This window comes from Mirounga angustirostris, unplaced genomic scaffold (assembly GCF_029215605.1).
Source record: "Mirounga angustirostris isolate CCGP_5_RB_7025 unplaced genomic scaffold, mMirAng1.0.hap1 SCAF_16, whole genome shotgun sequence".
Classification (NCBI taxonomy): domain Eukaryota; kingdom Metazoa; phylum Chordata; class Mammalia; order Carnivora; family Phocidae; genus Mirounga; species Mirounga angustirostris.
The window spans coordinates 46,110,728-46,127,282 of NW_026991724.1; the positions used below are offsets into that span (position 1 = coordinate 46,110,728).

Below are 16,555 nucleotides of genomic sequence, written 5' to 3' on the forward strand. Positions count from 1 at the left end.
TGTTCATATATACTGCATTTTAAAAGTATAGCATTGTTGTCTGGTTTCCCAAGTTCTTTGTTGTTGACAGAGTTCACACTTTGCAAGGCATGTCTTCACTGATAAGTAAGTACTTCGCAGATTCCACCCAACATCTACTACAGTTTAGAAAGCCCTCTCTGGTGGCTGAAGACACATTTCTTCTTGGTCAGTACTGTTTTGAGGTTTTCCTTTTTTTTTTTTTTTTTAGTCTGCAGATATTTTTGGGTGTATCTCATAAGTTCATCCATTTAAAATGTATAATTCAATGGGCTTTTTTTTGCATATTCACAGAATTGTGCAATCATAACTACAATCTAATTTTAGAACATTTTAATCACCCCAAAAAAGAAACCCTATACCCTTTACCAGTCACTTCCCATTTCCCCCACCCAGGCCCCTGGCAACTGCTAATCTACTTTCTGTCTCTATAGATTTGCCTATTCTGGACACTTCATATAAATGGAATTGTATAATAGATGGTCTTAAAAGACTTTTCTTTTGGGGCACCTGGGTGGCTCAGTCGGTTGGGCATCTGCCTTCAGCTCAGGTCATGATCTCAGAGTCCTGGGATCGAGTCCCGTGTTGGGGGGGGGTCCCTGCTCAGTGGGGAGTCTGCTTCTCCCTCTGCCCCTCCCCCTGCTTATGCGCTCTCTCTCTCAAATAAATGGATAAAATTTTTAAAAAATGACTTTTCTTTTATAAGGAAAATGACTTTTCCTTTTATAATAACAAACCATAATGTCATTATCATTCCTAACCAAAAAGGGAATAAAAAAGAAAACAAAAAATATCCACAGTTCGTTAAGTCATCAAATATTTACTCAATGTTCACATTTCCAAATCTCATAAATATCACATATACTTTAAGAAATGTTTTCTGGGGGCACCTGGGTGGTTCAGCTGATTAAGCAGCTGACTCTTGATTTCGGCTCAGATCATGATCTCAGGGTCTGGGAATGGAGCCCTGCTTTGGGCTCTGTGCTCAGCATGGAGTCTGCTTGTCCCTCTCCCTCTGCTCCCCCCCGCTTAAATAAATAAAATCTTTAACGAATTTTATTTATTTTTAAAGATTTATTTAGTTAGTTATTTGTCAGAGAGAGAGAGCACAAGCAAGGGGAACAGCAGGCAGAGGGAGAAGCAGGCTTCCTGCTGAGCAGGGAGCCCCACGTGGGGCTCGATCCCAGGACCCTGGGATTATGACCTGAGCCGAAGGCAGATGCTTAATGACGAGCCACCCAGGCGCCCGGCAACTGGTTATTTCTTTAAATCGCCTTGTATCTACTGCTTCCCCTCCAGCACTTTTCCTTTTCCTTGTAGTTGATCCGCTGGAGACCCAGGTGTTTGGCCCTAAAGAGGAGCTCTCTCTGATCGAAATACAATGTGAGCAGGGCGCCTGGCTGGCTCAGTCGGTAGAACATGCAGCTCTTAATCTCGGGGTCGTGAGTTTGAGCCCCTGTTGGGGGTAGAGTTTACTTTTTAAAAAAATTAAAAATACACTGTGAGCAACATGCATAATTTAAATGTTTCTAGTACCCCTGCTTTTAAAGAGCAAAAAGACTCATGTGAAGTCATTTTCAACAATATATTTTATTTAACCTCATATAGCCAAAATACCATTTCAATATGTAATCAGTATAAAAAACTATTCCACATCTTACATTCTTTTTTTCATGCTAAGCTCTGACATCCAGCATGAAATTTCAATTTGCACCTGCTGTGATTCAAGGGCTCAGCAGCTTCAAGTGGCCCTTGGCTCTCATTGGAAAGTGCGTGTCCCATTTGTAGCGTTTCCCACAGTTTCCATTGGGCTGAGGCAACCTCATAGTGTCATGTAGTGTGTTCCTCCTTCCCCTGTGTTTCCTGTAAACTGAGACTTAGGTCAGAAGCCCATCAGATGCAGGTTTGGATCTGTTTGTCCTGTTGGCACATCCTCTGTGGGGCTGCCTACATTCATCAGGAGGCAAATCCTTTCCTGTTATCTCTCCTCTGGTGAGGTCAGCAGCTCCTGATGTTTGACACCCAGGCACATTAGTGCACTAGAGATTGCAGAATGATGATATTTCCATTTTTGTTCATATTCTCATTTCTGAGGGACCATTTATCAAGCATCGTATGGTTTCCTAAACACAAAGCTTCATAGGATTCCCAGACTCTTTACAAATATGTATTTCACAACATGCTTTTTGGTTTCTTTATGGTTTAAAAGGCAAGGTCAGGATTTTTAAAAGGACTTTTTAATTTTCAAAAATTGTAATGAAGGGACAAAGTCTTCTCTGCTTTCAAGATGCTTAATTCACTTGACAGATGTGTCCTGAGCATCTACTGTGTGAGGCAGCAAGCAGAACAGAGACCCCACCCTCAGAGCAGAGAGCCCAGTGGGAAGGGGCAGATGAAAATAACTAAAAAGGGGTACCTGGTGGGGCGCCTGGGTGGCTCAGCTGGTTAAGCAGCTGCTTTCGGCTCAGGTCATGATCCTGGAGTCCCGGGATCGAGCCCCGCATCGGGCTCCCTGCTCAGCGGGGAGCCTGCTTCTCCCTCTCCCTCTACTGCTTCCCCTGCTTGTGTTCTCTCTCTGTGTGTGTCAAATAAATAAAATCTTTAAAAAAAAAGGGGGGGTACCTGGGGGGCTCAGTCAGTTAAGCAGCTGACTCTCTTGATTTCGGCTCAGGTCATGATCTCGGGGTTGTGAGGTTGAGCCCCACAGCTCTGGGCATGGAGCCTGCTTAAGAGTCTCTCTCTGCCCCTCCCCCTCCCTCTCTTAAAAAAAGAAAAAGAAGAAAGAAAAGAACTAAACAAAATAATTTCAGGTTATAATCTGTAGTCTGAAAGAAGTGAGCGGGGTGGTGTGTGAGACAGCATGGGTGGAATAAGCCCTGTCAACTGGGTGGTTGGGGGAGGCCTTTCCAGAAAAGAGCATCGAAGCTGAGAGCTGAAGCATATCATGTGGAGGTGGGGAGGTTGTGGCATTCCAGATAGAGGGGACGGCAAGTCTCAGCGCTGAAAGGTGGGAACCAGAGGGGTGGCAAGGGGGCCAGCATGACTGGAGAGGGCTGTTGATGGGGAAAATGGAAGGGGTAAAGTGCAAGAGGGGAGGGAGGCAGCAGACGTGCAGGGCCTGCTTGGGTGCAGGGAAGACTTGAATTTTTAACCTGAATGAGATGGAACCAAGGGACGATTCTGAGCAGGAAGAGGTGTGTCCTTAGATGTTTATAGGGTCCCCTGGCTGTGTTGGGGGGAGCAGACTGGGGATAGAGGGGGAGCAGGGAGAACGGGGGAGAGGTTGCCGTGCGAGTCCAGCGGGAGAGAATGCGGGACAAAAACCAGGGTGGGACCATTGAGGGGGCAGATGTGCGTGGGTTCTAGATCTGTGAAAGCAGAGCTGACAGATTTGCTGATGAATCAGCTGTGGGTGGTAAGACAGAAAAGAGGAATCAAGGATGACTCAAAGGTTTTAGCTTAAGCAGCTGGGTGGGGAGCGATGCTATTCCTGAGATGGGTAAGACAGTGAGGAGAGGTTTTGAAATCAAAAGTTCAGTTCAGACCATTTCCAGTTTAGGGTAGAGAGCCACAAAAAGATGTCAGATAGGGGCTTCAGCTGTTAAGTGTCTGGATTCTGGGGAGAAGTTAAGGCTGAGATGTAAATTGGGCGATCCTTGGTGTGGGACAGTGTTCAGAGCCTTGGGCCTCAATGATATCTCCATGGAGGGTGTGTATCCCAAGAAAGGGGGCCAGATTCCAGGCCTGGTGCCCCCAACCTTTAGAAGTCTGGAATAAAGGAGGACTCCAGCGTAGCAGTCAGAGAAAGAGGTATTTCAAAAGAAGGAGAGTGGGCAAATGGATGATGACAAAGAGAGAGCCGCAGATCACAAAAGCAGAGTCCAAGACTGAATGGAGGGCATGGAGTCCCAGGCCTCCCCATAGAGAGGGGGTCTTTTATGAGGGACAGTGACACACTGCATCATAAGTGGAGGAGGCAGGTCGGTGCAGCAAGGGTAGATGGTGAGGAGTTCCTGTGTGATTATGTCTCCCCACTCTGTGGTTTCTAGAGCCCTTCATGATTTGCAAAGCATGTTACTCATTTAGAAAGCATTTTGCAAAGTTCTTGGCTACAAAGCACTTTTTAGAGCCAGAAGATTTCGCTTCTGTTCATATCCCAGAGCAGCATTTCTCAGACTGCATGCTGCAATTCATCTGTGGGTCATGAAATTAATTTAGTGAAGTCATGACCAGCATCTTTAAAAATAAAATGGAATCGAACACTGCAGAGAGTGTTGCATAGCGAAAGTCAGAATTGTATCATGAACCCCTTTCTCTGGAGTCACCCTACAAAACGCATTCTGAATGTGAGTGCAGTCAAAACATTTGAAAAACTGCTCTAGAGAGCTTCTTGCAAAAAGTGCACAGGAGATCAGCACCAGACTGTTCAATGAAAGTGTTGTCTGTAAAGTAAAAAACTGGAAACAACCTAAATGTCCATTATCAGGATGATATATGGTGTTGCACTTATTAAAAATACTACACAGCAGTAAAAATGAATTCGTTTGATCCATATATCAACATGGATAGATCTTGAAAACATAGTTGAGTAGAAAAAGCAAGTTTCAAAGTATATGATTATAATAGCAATTCTTTAAATAAAAAAAAATGTGCAGGATACTATGTATTTGCATGAGAAAATGCCAGGATATAGGTAGTAGAAGTATTGAGACATGTTTAGAAGGATAGATCATCTCCAGGACAGTGGTTACTTTGGGAGAAGTTGGGGGTGGCATGGGGGGTGGTGTGGGACAAGAATGCACAGAAGACTCCAATCATACCTGTAATGTTTTAGTTCTTAAATATATAGTATTTGAAAAATATGTCCGAATGAGCATTTAATTCGGGGGTGATGGGCATAAGACTTGTTTGTTTCCAGTTGAAATTCAGAGCCCTCCACCGTGTCAAGTGTCAATGATGTACTTGCTGGAAAGGGGTGGGGGCAGCCCAAACGAGCCTTGGGGGAGCTTTGGGGTAGGAGGAGACATGTATCAGTCAGGGGCCCTAGCATGGAGGGGCTATCCTGGAGGAGAGGGTAGTTACCTAACTTGGAGATAGAAGGAGCTGTGTGGGCAGGGCTGTAGGACTGACTTTTGAGGGAGAGACATGACCAGCTCAGGGAGGAAGTCAGGGAGAGCAATGCCTCCGCTCCATTCTCTTCCAGTTCCCTGACTCCAACTAGACAGACGCTGCCTGCAGCCACAGGGACCCAGAGAACCTCTGGGACAGACCATAGGAGCCATCAGGCAGGGAGGGTAGACCGCAGGTGTGCAGAGCACATGGAGAGCCTGGGGCAGCATTTCTTTACCATTCTACACAAGTGCTGAGTTTCATCAATGCCATCATAACCATCTCTGGAAAAGGGATGTATCTTACAGTGGATGGTGGCTCGGCTTTGTGGAAATGCAGCATTCTGGTATTTTGATAGCTGGTACAGCCCTATCTGTGCCAACCTGCCTGGGTTTCAGCCTTGGGTGCTGGTTTTGATTCTGGAGTTTTCTGTCTTTACGAAAAGTCCATAACTGTTTTTAAGAAGAGCACAACTGGGGCGCCTGGGTGGCTCAGTTGGTTAAGCGACTGCCTTCGGCTCAGGTCATGATCCTGGAGTCCCGGGATCGAGTCCCGCATCGGGCTCCCTGCTCGGCGGGGAGTCTGCTTCTCCCTCTGACCCTCCCCCCTCTCATGCTCTCTATCTCATTCTCTCTCTCAAATAAATAAATAAAATCTTTAAAAAAAAAAAAAAAAAAAGAAGAGCACCACGGCTCCCCGGGCCAGCTCACCCCTGCCCACCCCCAAGCTATGACCTCTCTGACCTCTGCCACTCACCCCTGCCACCCCCCCCCCCCCAGGCTATGGACAGCCAGAAGCAGTTCACGGGCCCCGAAATCCAGTTCCTGCTTTCCTGCTCCGAAGCGGACGAGAACGAGATGATCAACTGTGAGGAGTTCGCCAACCGCTTCCAGGAGCCAGCCCGCGACATCGGCTTCAACGTGGCGGTGCTGCTGACCAACCTGTCGGAGCACGTGCCCCACGACCCGCGCCTGCGCAACTTCCTCGAGCTGGCGGAGAGCATCCTCGAGTACTTCCGGCCCTACCTGGGCCGCATCGAGATCATGGGCGCCTCGCGCCGCATCGAGCGCATCTACTTCGAGATCTCGGAGACCAACCGCACCCAGTGGGAGATGCCCCAGGTTGGCCGGCCTGCGCACGTGCATGCTCGCCTCCCGCGGCTCCAGCGCATGCTCCTTGCACGCTTGGACCCCACGGGGGCAGGTACCCGCTTTGTACGGCCGCTCTGCAGGCCCTGGGGGGCTCTTGCTCTGCCCACGCAAGCCCATGCCCACCCTTCTGTACCCACGCTATGGGCCCTGCGGTGCCCTTGCACGTCCCCGGGTCTCCCCTGCCCGCCTCCTGCAGATTTAGCCCGGGGATGGATGGACACCCCGCGCACATACAGCAGCGTGTGCTGTCCCCACTGGCTGCTTGAACACCATGCCTGCCACTTGCACCCTCACGCTGGGAGCTCTAGTGCGTCCTTGTAGTTCTCTTCACACCCATGCCGTCGCGTAATGGAACACGTTGGTTATACACCCCTTGCTCATCTTCCCAGTAGCCCCTGGTGTGCCCTCTCTGGGCCCTGGCCTACTCATGCCGTCTCTTTTGCACACTCACCTTGGAGGCTCTGGGGTGCCTAGTTATGCTGCCCTGCCCCTAGCCGGTCACCACACGTGCCCCCAATTGCTCTCTGAGGTCCCAGCACACGATGTCCACTTCTTCGGGGTCCACGTGTGGGTGCACACCTCTTGTACACTCACCCCGAGGATCCAGTCCTGGCACACTATATGGTTGTCCACCCCTCACTTATTCACCCCCTGCATGCCCTGTCTGGCATGCCCATGATCACCCGTGCACACTTGGATCACCCTCCAACGCACCCCCAAGAGCCCCCGAGTGTTCTTGGTACCAGGCCTATCCTCAGCCTGATTGTGGCCTGTCTCAGCTTCTCATATGCCCTTAAAATGTATAGCCCCATAGCCCCAAGGGTACACTCATGTGGCTCTGGCACGCCCGCAGCCCACCTCACACTTAGCTTGCAGGGAGCTCCCATTCCCTATTCTCTTGCACTTCCCTTCCACTTATACTTCCCATTTGTTCCTTACCTGCATATTCCTCCCACATGGTCTTACTCACCCTTTCCCATCTCACACTTGTAGCCCATGAGGCTTGCACTCCCATCACCCCCTCGACAACTGGACCCCTCATGTCTCCTCAGTGACACCTGGCTCAAGCACACCTGGGCTCATGTCCCACACTGAACCCTGTCCTCATATTCTGGGCCTTACTGCACTGACTCCCAGGTCCCCCTTGCACATTCATGCCTGCCTCACGTGCACTGATGCTATGAATTGTAGGCCCCTCCAGCACTAACACTCCCCTCCGGTTTGGGCCCCAAGCCCTTGCATGGCTGCCCTATGTGCCCATGGCCACCATGGACACTTGAGCCCCACACGGTGGCATCCTTCCCACATCCTCCTATATCGCCACCCGATTCCTCCCTTAGTCCCTGGTGCCCACTCACAAGGCTCTTGCACGTCGGCCCCCTCACATACTCCACAGGACCCCTCAAGATTTTGCACATTGACCTGTGTCCCTTGGGGCCCGATCGCATACTCTCCACCATCACCAATCTGGCATAAAAGGGGTTGCACCATCCTTGCACGCAGGATGTCTGCCACTTCCCTTCACCTGCAGGAAGCCCCGGCTCACCGCTGGCCCTTCACACCCTTGTACGAGCTGTGGGAGCTCCAGCCCCCCAACCCCCGCCTCTCACGTGCTCCCCACATGCACACTCTTTCTCTTAATTCCTCCGAACCCCCAGTTCTGCCTGCTCACCCCCTCCCATTCCCACTTTCTCCTTCTGCCGGAGGCCATGTATGCAGCGTGGACCTCCAGCACTCTGCAGCCATATGATAACAGCGAGCACTATGTGGCATTTATTAGGCACCGGGCACTGTTCTGATCTCTCAGTATCTCTCAACTCACCGAATCCTCACAGCAATAACTGAGGTCCTATTATTATCCCCCAATTCAGAGGGGGGAAACCGAGGCCCAGAGAGGTACGTCTAAATCACCCAGCTACTCAGTGGCACAATCGGGGTTGGAACCCAGACAGGCTGCCCGGCTGCGGAACCTTTGCCCTCCACCACTACGCTCCATCTCTCGAAGGAGCGAATGGCCTCGATTCCGGAGTCAGCCTGCGGGTTGCGGGGACTCCAATCCGCCAGCTGCCACCTCTCGGCGGCGGCACCCCGAGGACGTGACTTGCTAGGCCCTCCGTGTCCCCAGCTGCGAAATGGGCAGCCGAGCCCCTCGTCTAGGATCGCTGGGGGGGATTCAGTGAGACGCCCGCTGTCACGCGCGCGGGGCGGGGGCTCGGCGGCCCGCGCGCTCACCCCGTGGCGCCCCCGCCCCGCGCGCAGGTCAAGGAGTCCAAGCGCCAGTTCATCTTCGACGTGGTGAACGAGGGCGGCGAGTCCGAGAAGATGGAGCTCTTCGTGAGCTTCTGCGAGGACACCATCTTCGAGATGCAGATCGCCGCGCGGATCTCCGAGCCCGAGGGCGAGCCGCAGGCGGACGAGGACGACGGCGCGGCCGAGGCGGGCGCCGAGGGCGCGGAGGAGGGCGCGGCGGGGCCCGAGGGCGCGGCGGCGCCGGCGGCGGCGGGCGTGACGGCGCGCGCGCGGGCGGCGGCGGCCCGGGCGCTGCGCGGCCTCAGCTACCGCAGCCTGCGGCGGCGCGCGCGGCGGCTGCGGCGGCTCACGGCGCGCGAGGCGGCCGCGGCGGTGGCGGCGCTGCTCTGGGCCGCGGTGGCGCGCGCGGCGGGCGCGGGCGCGGGCGCGGCGGCGGGCGCGCTGCGCCTGCTCTGGGGCTCGCTCTTCGGCGGCGGCCTCGTGGAGGGCGCCAAGAAGGTGACGGTGACCGAGCTCCTGGCCGGCATGCCCGACCCCACGGGCGACGAGGTGCACGGCGAGCAGCCGACCGGGCCCGGCGGCGACGCGGACGGCGAGGGCGCGGGCGAGGGCGCGGGCGGCGAGGCGGAGGGCGCGGGCGACGAGGAGGCGGCGGCGCACGACGCGGGCCCGGGAGGCGCCGACGGGGCCGTGGCCGTGGCCGACGGGGGCCCCTTCCGGCCCGAAGGGGCGGGCGGCCTCGGGGACATGGGTGACACGACGCCCGCGGAGCCGCCCACGCCCGAGGGCTCCCCCATCATCAAGAGGAAGCTCGGGGTGAGAGGGCCCGCGGGGCGGCGGGCGGGGGGCTTGGGGGGGCGGTTCCGGGGTTTGGGAGACATTGGGCTTAAGAGGGAGGACCGGACGGGGCGGGAGACTCTCAGAGACGGAGAGAGAGGGGAGAGAGCCTGAGAGATAGGCCCGCAGAGACGAACCAGAGAGACACAGACCAGGGATAGAGAGACCCACGGAGAAGTGGACTCAGAGATGGAGACCCTGAAACAGGTAGTATTTCTGGGAGACATCAAGATATCTGCAGCCAGAGAGACGAGAGACTTCGAAACCTAATGAGAGGGGAAAGGGCACCGGGAACTAGAACAGCCCGGGGTAGGGTCAGGGCCGCTGGGAGAGCCCCTCAGAGATACACAGGTGGTTGTGAGGAGTCAGGTAGCCCCCAGCCTCAGGCCCTCCGTGCTCTGAGGGCCCCGGGTGTCAAGGCCATGGGAAGCCCTGGGGAAGAAGAGCTCCACTTGGAGGCAGCCTGACTCCGCACAGCGCTTTGGCAAGGCGCTCCACTTCCCCGAGCCTCAGTTTCCCCTCTGTAAAGCAAGACTCAAAATCCCTCTTCTGATGGGAGGAGAGGAAAATGTAGGTTGCCCAGGGACACAAAGAGGAACAGGCAGAGGCGCTCTGAGAGGTGCTGGGGTGGCGGCTCCTCCCTGAGGCTTGCCCTGCTTCCAGGTGGATGGAGAGGAAGAGGAGCTGCCTCCAGAACCAGAACCCGAGCCAGAGCCTGAGCCTGAGCCCGAGAAAGCCGAGTGAGTGGCCTTGGAATCCAAGGGGCCTGGCCCCTATCATTGCCTCCCTCCTGGACTGGGAGCCTCCTGAGTTCACGCTGTGTCCTCAGCTTCATCCAGACCAGACTGGGGCCCAGAGGAGGGGCTCTGTCAAAGGGAGTGGGGAAATGAGTGCTCCTCTCTTACCCCAAGCCTTCCTGTGGGCTGTTCCCTCCGCTCAGAGCACTTTCTCCCATGTTCATCTCAGTCTTCCTCCTTCCCATTTGGGCTCACGTGTCTCCTCCAGGAAGCTTACCTTGACACACCCCCCACCACTAAGTGGAAGAGGTGTTCCTGGAGCTCCCACAACCCCCTGAGCATCCCCCATCCCCGCCCTGACCACTCCGGGCTGCCACTGCCTGGTGACCAGTCTGTACCACCACTGGACAGAGCCCCATGAAGGCAGTGACTCATCAATGTGTCCCCAACACCATCCAGACCTGGGCCAAGCATGGGGTGGGCCCCCAGTGCATGGCTTTGAATGAATGAATGGATTACCTGGGCACCTCTTCACTCTTTCTGTGTCCTGCCCTGCAGTGCTGAGAATGGGGAGAAGGAAGAAGTCCCCGAACCCCCACCAGAGCCCCCCAAGAAGATGGCACCTCCTCCACCCCCTCCAAAGAAGGAGGAGGCTGGAGGCGGGGGCTTGGAATTCTGGGGAGAACTGGAAGTGCAGAGGGTGAAGTTCTTGGTGAGGACCCCGCAAGGGGGCTTGCTGACACCTCCTCTCCCAGGGAGGCCCCTCGGTGCTTTCACACCACCTCTCTTCCGCACCCCGTTCTTGAGCTCACCTGTGCCAGGCTTATCTCTCAGAAGAGGCCAGGCTGGCCTGAGGGCACAGATGTCCCCAGACGGAGTCAGGACCTGGTCACAGGGAAGCATCTTAGGTGGTCCCCCGCTTGGCTCCTTGGCCTCTCCCTGCTCAAGATTCTTACTCCAACCTCCATACCTTTGCTCATCTGGGGCCACCTGCCTCGGCTTCCCACCCCCATGTGCTATCCAGAGCTAAATCCAACCGAGGCCATGCTGCCCTTCCTCCCACCATGGCCTTTGGGTCAGAGTCACCGCTCCGGTCCCAGCCCCTCCCGTCCGAGGCTGGGAGGAGAACTCATCCAAGCCAGGAAGAAGGGGGGCAGTGTGGGAGGGCAGGGCTCGGGGGTCCGCCTGTCCTGCCTCCTCTCCAGTCCCAGCCTGACGTGAGGGGCTGAAGGAAACCTGTTGGGGAGAAGGTGGTCCAGCGAGGATGCATGGGAAGAATGAGGGACAGGGAGAACAATGGAGAGAAAATGAGGGAGGGAGAGATGGAAGTAAGTGTCCTCTGGGCTAAAGCAGACGGGGCAGCCTCACACGGGAAGCACATACTAGAGCGGTTGGGAGTGTGGACTCTGGAGGTTAAGTGTCTGGCCTCAAACCTCAGGTCTGCCACTTCTTGGCTGTGTGACCTTGAGCAAGACATGTCACCTCCCCAAGCCCCGGTGTTCTCATCTGCAAAATAGGCAGATCTGCCGTGCCCGCTTCGTGGGGGTGTGGTGAGAGCCATACACATTCGTGTGTATAAAGCTCTTAGCACATGTCCTGGTATACAGTAAGCACTCGATAACTAGGTTGTGGGACCAGGTTTTGGATTGGTAGGTGGATGATGGGGCGAATTCTCCAGGCAAGAAGGTGGACTGTGAGCTCTTTCTCTTTCTCTCCTCATCTTAGAACTACCTCTCCCGGAACTTCTATACCCTGCGATTCCTTGCCCTCTTCTTGGCCTTTGCCATCAACTTCATCTTGCTGTTTTATAAGGTGCTGGTCATGAGGGGCCTGGAGGACCAGGCGCTTATCTGGGCTGGGGGACGGGGCAGCTCAGCCCCTACCAGGTTCCCAGGGCCCCCACAGTGAAGGGACAAGGTGTTGGATCAGGGGTGCCGGGGAGGTTCGGGCTGGACACCTGGATCTTGGGACCCCCATGGGAGCATGTGTGGGTATCGGGGTGCATTGGGACAGATGCCTGACCATCTGCAGGAGTTAGAGCAGGGAACCAGTTCTGGCTTCCACGCTCAGCTCTGCCACTCGCCAGCCCCATGCCCCTGGGTGTGGGATTTGGCCTCTCTGCAACATGCACTGATTCAGTGAAGCTTCTTTGCTTTCGCCTAAGCTAAAGAGAAATCTGTGGGGAGGAGGAAATGAGCAGCTCATGGAATGGAAGGAAGGGCCTAAGAACCAGGCCTCCTGAGAGACCAATGGGCCCTTGGGGTCTTGCCCAGGGATCTTGATAACAGGATAGAGAAGCGGTCTAGCTGGCTTCTGTGAGATCACATCCCAGCTCCACCACCCACTGGCTGTATGATGGTAGGCAAGGGGCTTAATCTCACTGCTCCTCAGTTTCCTCATCTGTAAAATGGGACGCTGACAGTATCTAGCTCTGAGAGCTGTGGGGATGACAAGAGGATTAGCGTGTGTAAAGCACTTAGAACAGCACTTGGCATATAGAAAGTGCTGTGTAAACATTAGCTATGCCGAATTTTAGTATTCGTGTTAATATTGTTGGTCAGTCTCTTCAAGGCTCCGCTGTTAAAGAGAATCCGCTCTCACGGTTTCCGTCGTCCTGTCAGTCCAATAGTCAGATCCCCAGGACAGAGTCTGGTTTGCTAGCCAGGGTTCCGGGCCCACCCCTCATCCTGATTGACAGTCTCACCGAAGTTGTATCTGACTGTCCCCCCAACCAGCCTCAGGAATGGAGGCCGTTAATTGTGTTGGTGGGTTCTGGGTGTGGCAGGCCCTGACCGACCTCTGCCGCCATTTCAGGTCTCAGACTCTCCACCAGGGGAGGACGACATGGAGGGCTCGGCGGCTGGGGACCTGTCAGGTGCAGGGTCTGGTGGCGGCTCTGGCTGGGGCTCGGGGGCCGGCGAGGAAGCGGAGGGCGATGAGGATGAGAACATGGTGTACTACTTCCTGGAGGAGAGTACGGGCTACATGGAGCCGGCCTTGCGTTGCTTGAGCCTGCTCCATACGCTGGTGGCCTTCCTCTGCATCATTGGCTACAACTGCCTCAAGGTGGGTCGTGACCGTGGTTCTGGGGCAGGGGCTTGTTGGTCAGGGAGAGGTGCTGGGCCACCGGCTGCGAGGGTCTAGGGCAGGGGCCAGGGATCTCCCATGGCGGTTGGGACAGAGGGGGCCTAGAACTGGAGTAAGGGCTGGGGGCCTGGGTACAGGATTGGGGTCTTCAGCAAGGACAGTATTCAAATTGGGAACTCATGTGGGTCACAGCTGAGGAGCCAGGGCCTAGGATCATGTTAATTTCTGGCCCAAGAGGCAAACTTTGTCACTGCGAATATTATTTTCTATATACTGATCAGTTGGTGAATGAAGGCGTGTGGGGAGTCTCTGGGGTCTCGGACATAACATGGGTGCTAACAGGGGAGTGTGGATTCTGATCCCTGAGGTTTGTGATGCCCCAGAAGGCGTGTTATGAGAGCTTCAATTTGGGTTCCAAGGGGTCTGTTTGAGCAAATCTTGATACTTTACTATTGGAGGGATAGAGTTCTTTTGGCTCAGAGCTTTGGCATATGCTGTTCCCTCTGCCTGGACTGCTTTGCCTCACTTCCAGCTCCTTTCGCCTGCCTCTGTTTTTTTTTTTTAAAGATTTTATTTATTTATTTGACAGACAGAGACACAGTGAGAGAGGGAACACAAGCAGGGGGAGTGGGAGAGGGAGAAGCAGGCTTCCCGCAGAGCAGGGAGCCCGATGCGGGGCTCGATCCCAGGACCCCGGGATCATGACCTGAGCTGAAGGCAGACGCTTAACGACTGAGCCACCCAGGCGCCCCTCGCCTGCCTCTGTTTTATGTATCCCCCCTCCCTGGGGAAGCCCCAAGGCTGCGTCAGGCACCACTTCTGGGCTCTCCTGACTCACTCCCATCCCAGCCCTGGCCCATCTGCCCTGATTGCTCTGGGGAAGCTCCCGGATGTGGGGTCTCACCCCGGTGCCAGCAAGATCTCCCGGCTTCCGCCGGTGCCTGACGCCCACCCCTGTGCCTCCCTGCACGATCCAGGTGCCCCTGGTGATCTTTAAACGGGAGAAGGAGCTGGCCCGAAAGCTGGAGTTTGACGGTCTCTACATCACGGAGCAGCCTGAGGATGATGATGTGAAGGGCCAGTGGGACCGGCTGGTGCTCAACACGCCGTAAGGCCAGGCCCCCCCCACCTCGGTGCGGGTAGGGGGGCACAGAGCTGGGGTTCCACTCCAGGCCGGGCCTGGGCTTCAGAAGACCCAGGTTCCAGTCACTGCCAGCCCTGACTCAGTTTCTCCAAGCCTCAGTCTTCCTGTCCGTAATACGGACAAATTTCCCCAAGTGTTAACATACCTGTGAGGCTGCTGGTGACACATGGAGATCCCTGGGGCCCAGACCCTGGAGATTCTGCCTCAGTGAGTCTGGGGTGGGGCCCAGGAATCTGCATTTAAACCCTGCCCCCATATGTGATTCTTACCCAGCTGCCATGAATAGGCAATAGGAAATCATTGGGTTTTTAAATTGACCCCAGAGAGGGAACGAGGGTGTGGGAGAGCAATGTGGTGGGACTCTGGACCCCCAAATTGCACTCCCAGCCCACTCTGTCCCCAACACCCCCACCCCTGCCGTCAAGTCCCATTTCACATGTTCATACAGTGGGGCCACATCTCTAGAATAAGAACACCAGATCAGGTTCAAAGCCTGGCTTGGCCACACCCTAGCTGGGAATTCTCGGTCTGGGCACTTAGCCTCTCTGTGCCTGTTTCCTAATCTGTAAAAAGGAGGGTAAATAATAGCACTGAGGATCTTGTACTGAAAAAATGAGTTCATGTAGTTTCTGGGGCACAGTGAGTCCTAGATAAGTGCTGGAAGTTATTTTATTATGGGGTCCTGCCCAGGAGAGGTGGTGACAGGAAGGGAGAGAAACCACACCAAGGACATCCTATGCTTTCATTGTCACCATCAAAGGCACATCTAACTGCTACACATTCAAACACACGTGCTTAACAGAGAGAGTCAGGGAGAAACATCTGTTTATTCTTTTTTTAAGATTTTATTTATTTATTTATTTGAGAGGTGGGGAAGGGCAGAGGAGGAGGGAGAGGGACAAGCAGACTCCACACACAGTGCAGAGCCTGATGCAGGGCTTGATCCCAGGAACCCGAGATCATGACCTGAACTGAAACCAAGAATTGGACACTTCACCAACTGAGCCACCGAGGTGCCCCGGAAACATCTGTTTAAAGTTGTGTCTAGGGGTGCCTGGGTGGCTCAGTCATTAAGCGTCTGCCTTTGGCTCAGGTCATGATCCCAAGGTCCTGGAATCGGGTCAGGCTTGGTGACTTGGGAGTCAGGCTCCCTGCTACGCGGGAAGCCTGCTTCTCCTTCCCTCTGCCACTCCCCCTGCCTGCTTTGCTCTCTTGCTCTCTGTCAAATAAATACATAAAATCTTAAAAAAATAAATAAAGTTGTGTCTGCCCAAGACCTTAACTTCTAAATACCATGTCCTACAAAAAGGAACCACGCTCCTTGGAGAAGCGGCAGATTTCGGGGCTGGGGCAGGGAAGTGCAGCAAGCCAGGGTTACCTTGTGTCAGGAAGCAAGGATGTGCTCAGTGGGAAGCAGCATCCAGAAGGGGATCCTGGAAGGGGCTCCCGCTGGACAAATCGGGGGCAACTTGAGCCTCAGTAAGGAGAGCAAGTACCACAAATTGAAACACATCAAACAGGTCTGAGCCCGTGGATTCATGATAACTCTCCCCGCCAAACCCAACAGAACTCACCGCCTTGGCAGGATTGTAGGGCATCAGCTTGTGAATCAGAAAACCGGTAACTAATGGGCCAGAATCACCCCATGAGCTTACACGGCACGGAGGGCCATTTTGTGTCTTCTGCACATCCCAGCCCCGCATGCAAGCCCGCTGCCTCCCGCGGGCCCCACCAAAGATGGTGCTGGGGTAGCGCTTGACCTGGGGCGAACTCCATCTGGCAGGGGGTCTTTAGAGCCCGGCTCCCGGTGAGATGCAGTCCTACTGTGCGGGGGCCCCCTGTGCGAAAAGCATCGGAACTCCCGCCCACCCTGGCCCGGCTGGTGGCTCCTGGCCCTTCCTGCCCTAACACCTCGGGGTCTCTCTCTCTCTCTCTCCCTCTCTCGGCAGGTCTTTCCCCAGCAACTACTGGGACAAGTTTGTCAAGCGGAAGGTGAGGACGTGGATGGGGAGGCGGCAGGGCCTCCCGGGCTGGGTCTCCTGCTGCCACCTGGCCATCCCAGCCCTGACAAGCAGTCGCTTTATGTGCGACCTTAGGCAAGGGGCTTTGGCTGCCTGAGGAGCACCTCAGTTTGCCCATCTGGAAATGGGCGCAATAATCACCCGTCCCTCTGTGTTGACGCGATACACGTAACGAGTGTGGCGTAGTGCCAGGCTCAGAAT

At 54.8% G+C, this 16,555-nt stretch overlaps 1 protein-coding gene across 13 annotated transcripts in view; it reads left to right on the plus strand.

Annotated features, from left to right (window-relative positions):
- The window catches only part of RYR1 (ryanodine receptor 1), a 109,011-nt gene that overhangs the window by 86,975 nt on the left and 5,481 nt on the right, over positions 1 to 16,555 (plus strand). For 11 of the 13 annotated variants that reach the window (XM_054511380.2, XM_054511381.2, XM_054511386.2 and 8 more), the window contains 8 exons: positions 5,907 to 6,248; positions 8,538 to 9,344; positions 10,029 to 10,105; positions 10,661 to 10,814; positions 11,828 to 11,914; positions 12,917 to 13,168; positions 14,167 to 14,297; positions 16,283 to 16,325. In XM_054511380.2, coding sequence (XP_054367355.1) covers positions 5,907 to 6,248; positions 8,538 to 9,344; positions 10,029 to 10,105; positions 10,661 to 10,814; positions 11,828 to 11,914; positions 12,917 to 13,168; positions 14,167 to 14,297; positions 16,283 to 16,325 — 1,893 coding nt within the window. Of the gene's footprint in view, positions 1 to 5,906; positions 6,249 to 8,537; positions 9,345 to 10,028; positions 10,106 to 10,660; positions 10,815 to 11,827; positions 11,915 to 12,916; positions 13,169 to 14,166; positions 14,298 to 16,282; positions 16,326 to 16,555 lie in introns of those variants that run through there. The other 2 variants (XM_054511388.1, XR_010408321.1) reach the window with 2 other exon arrangements.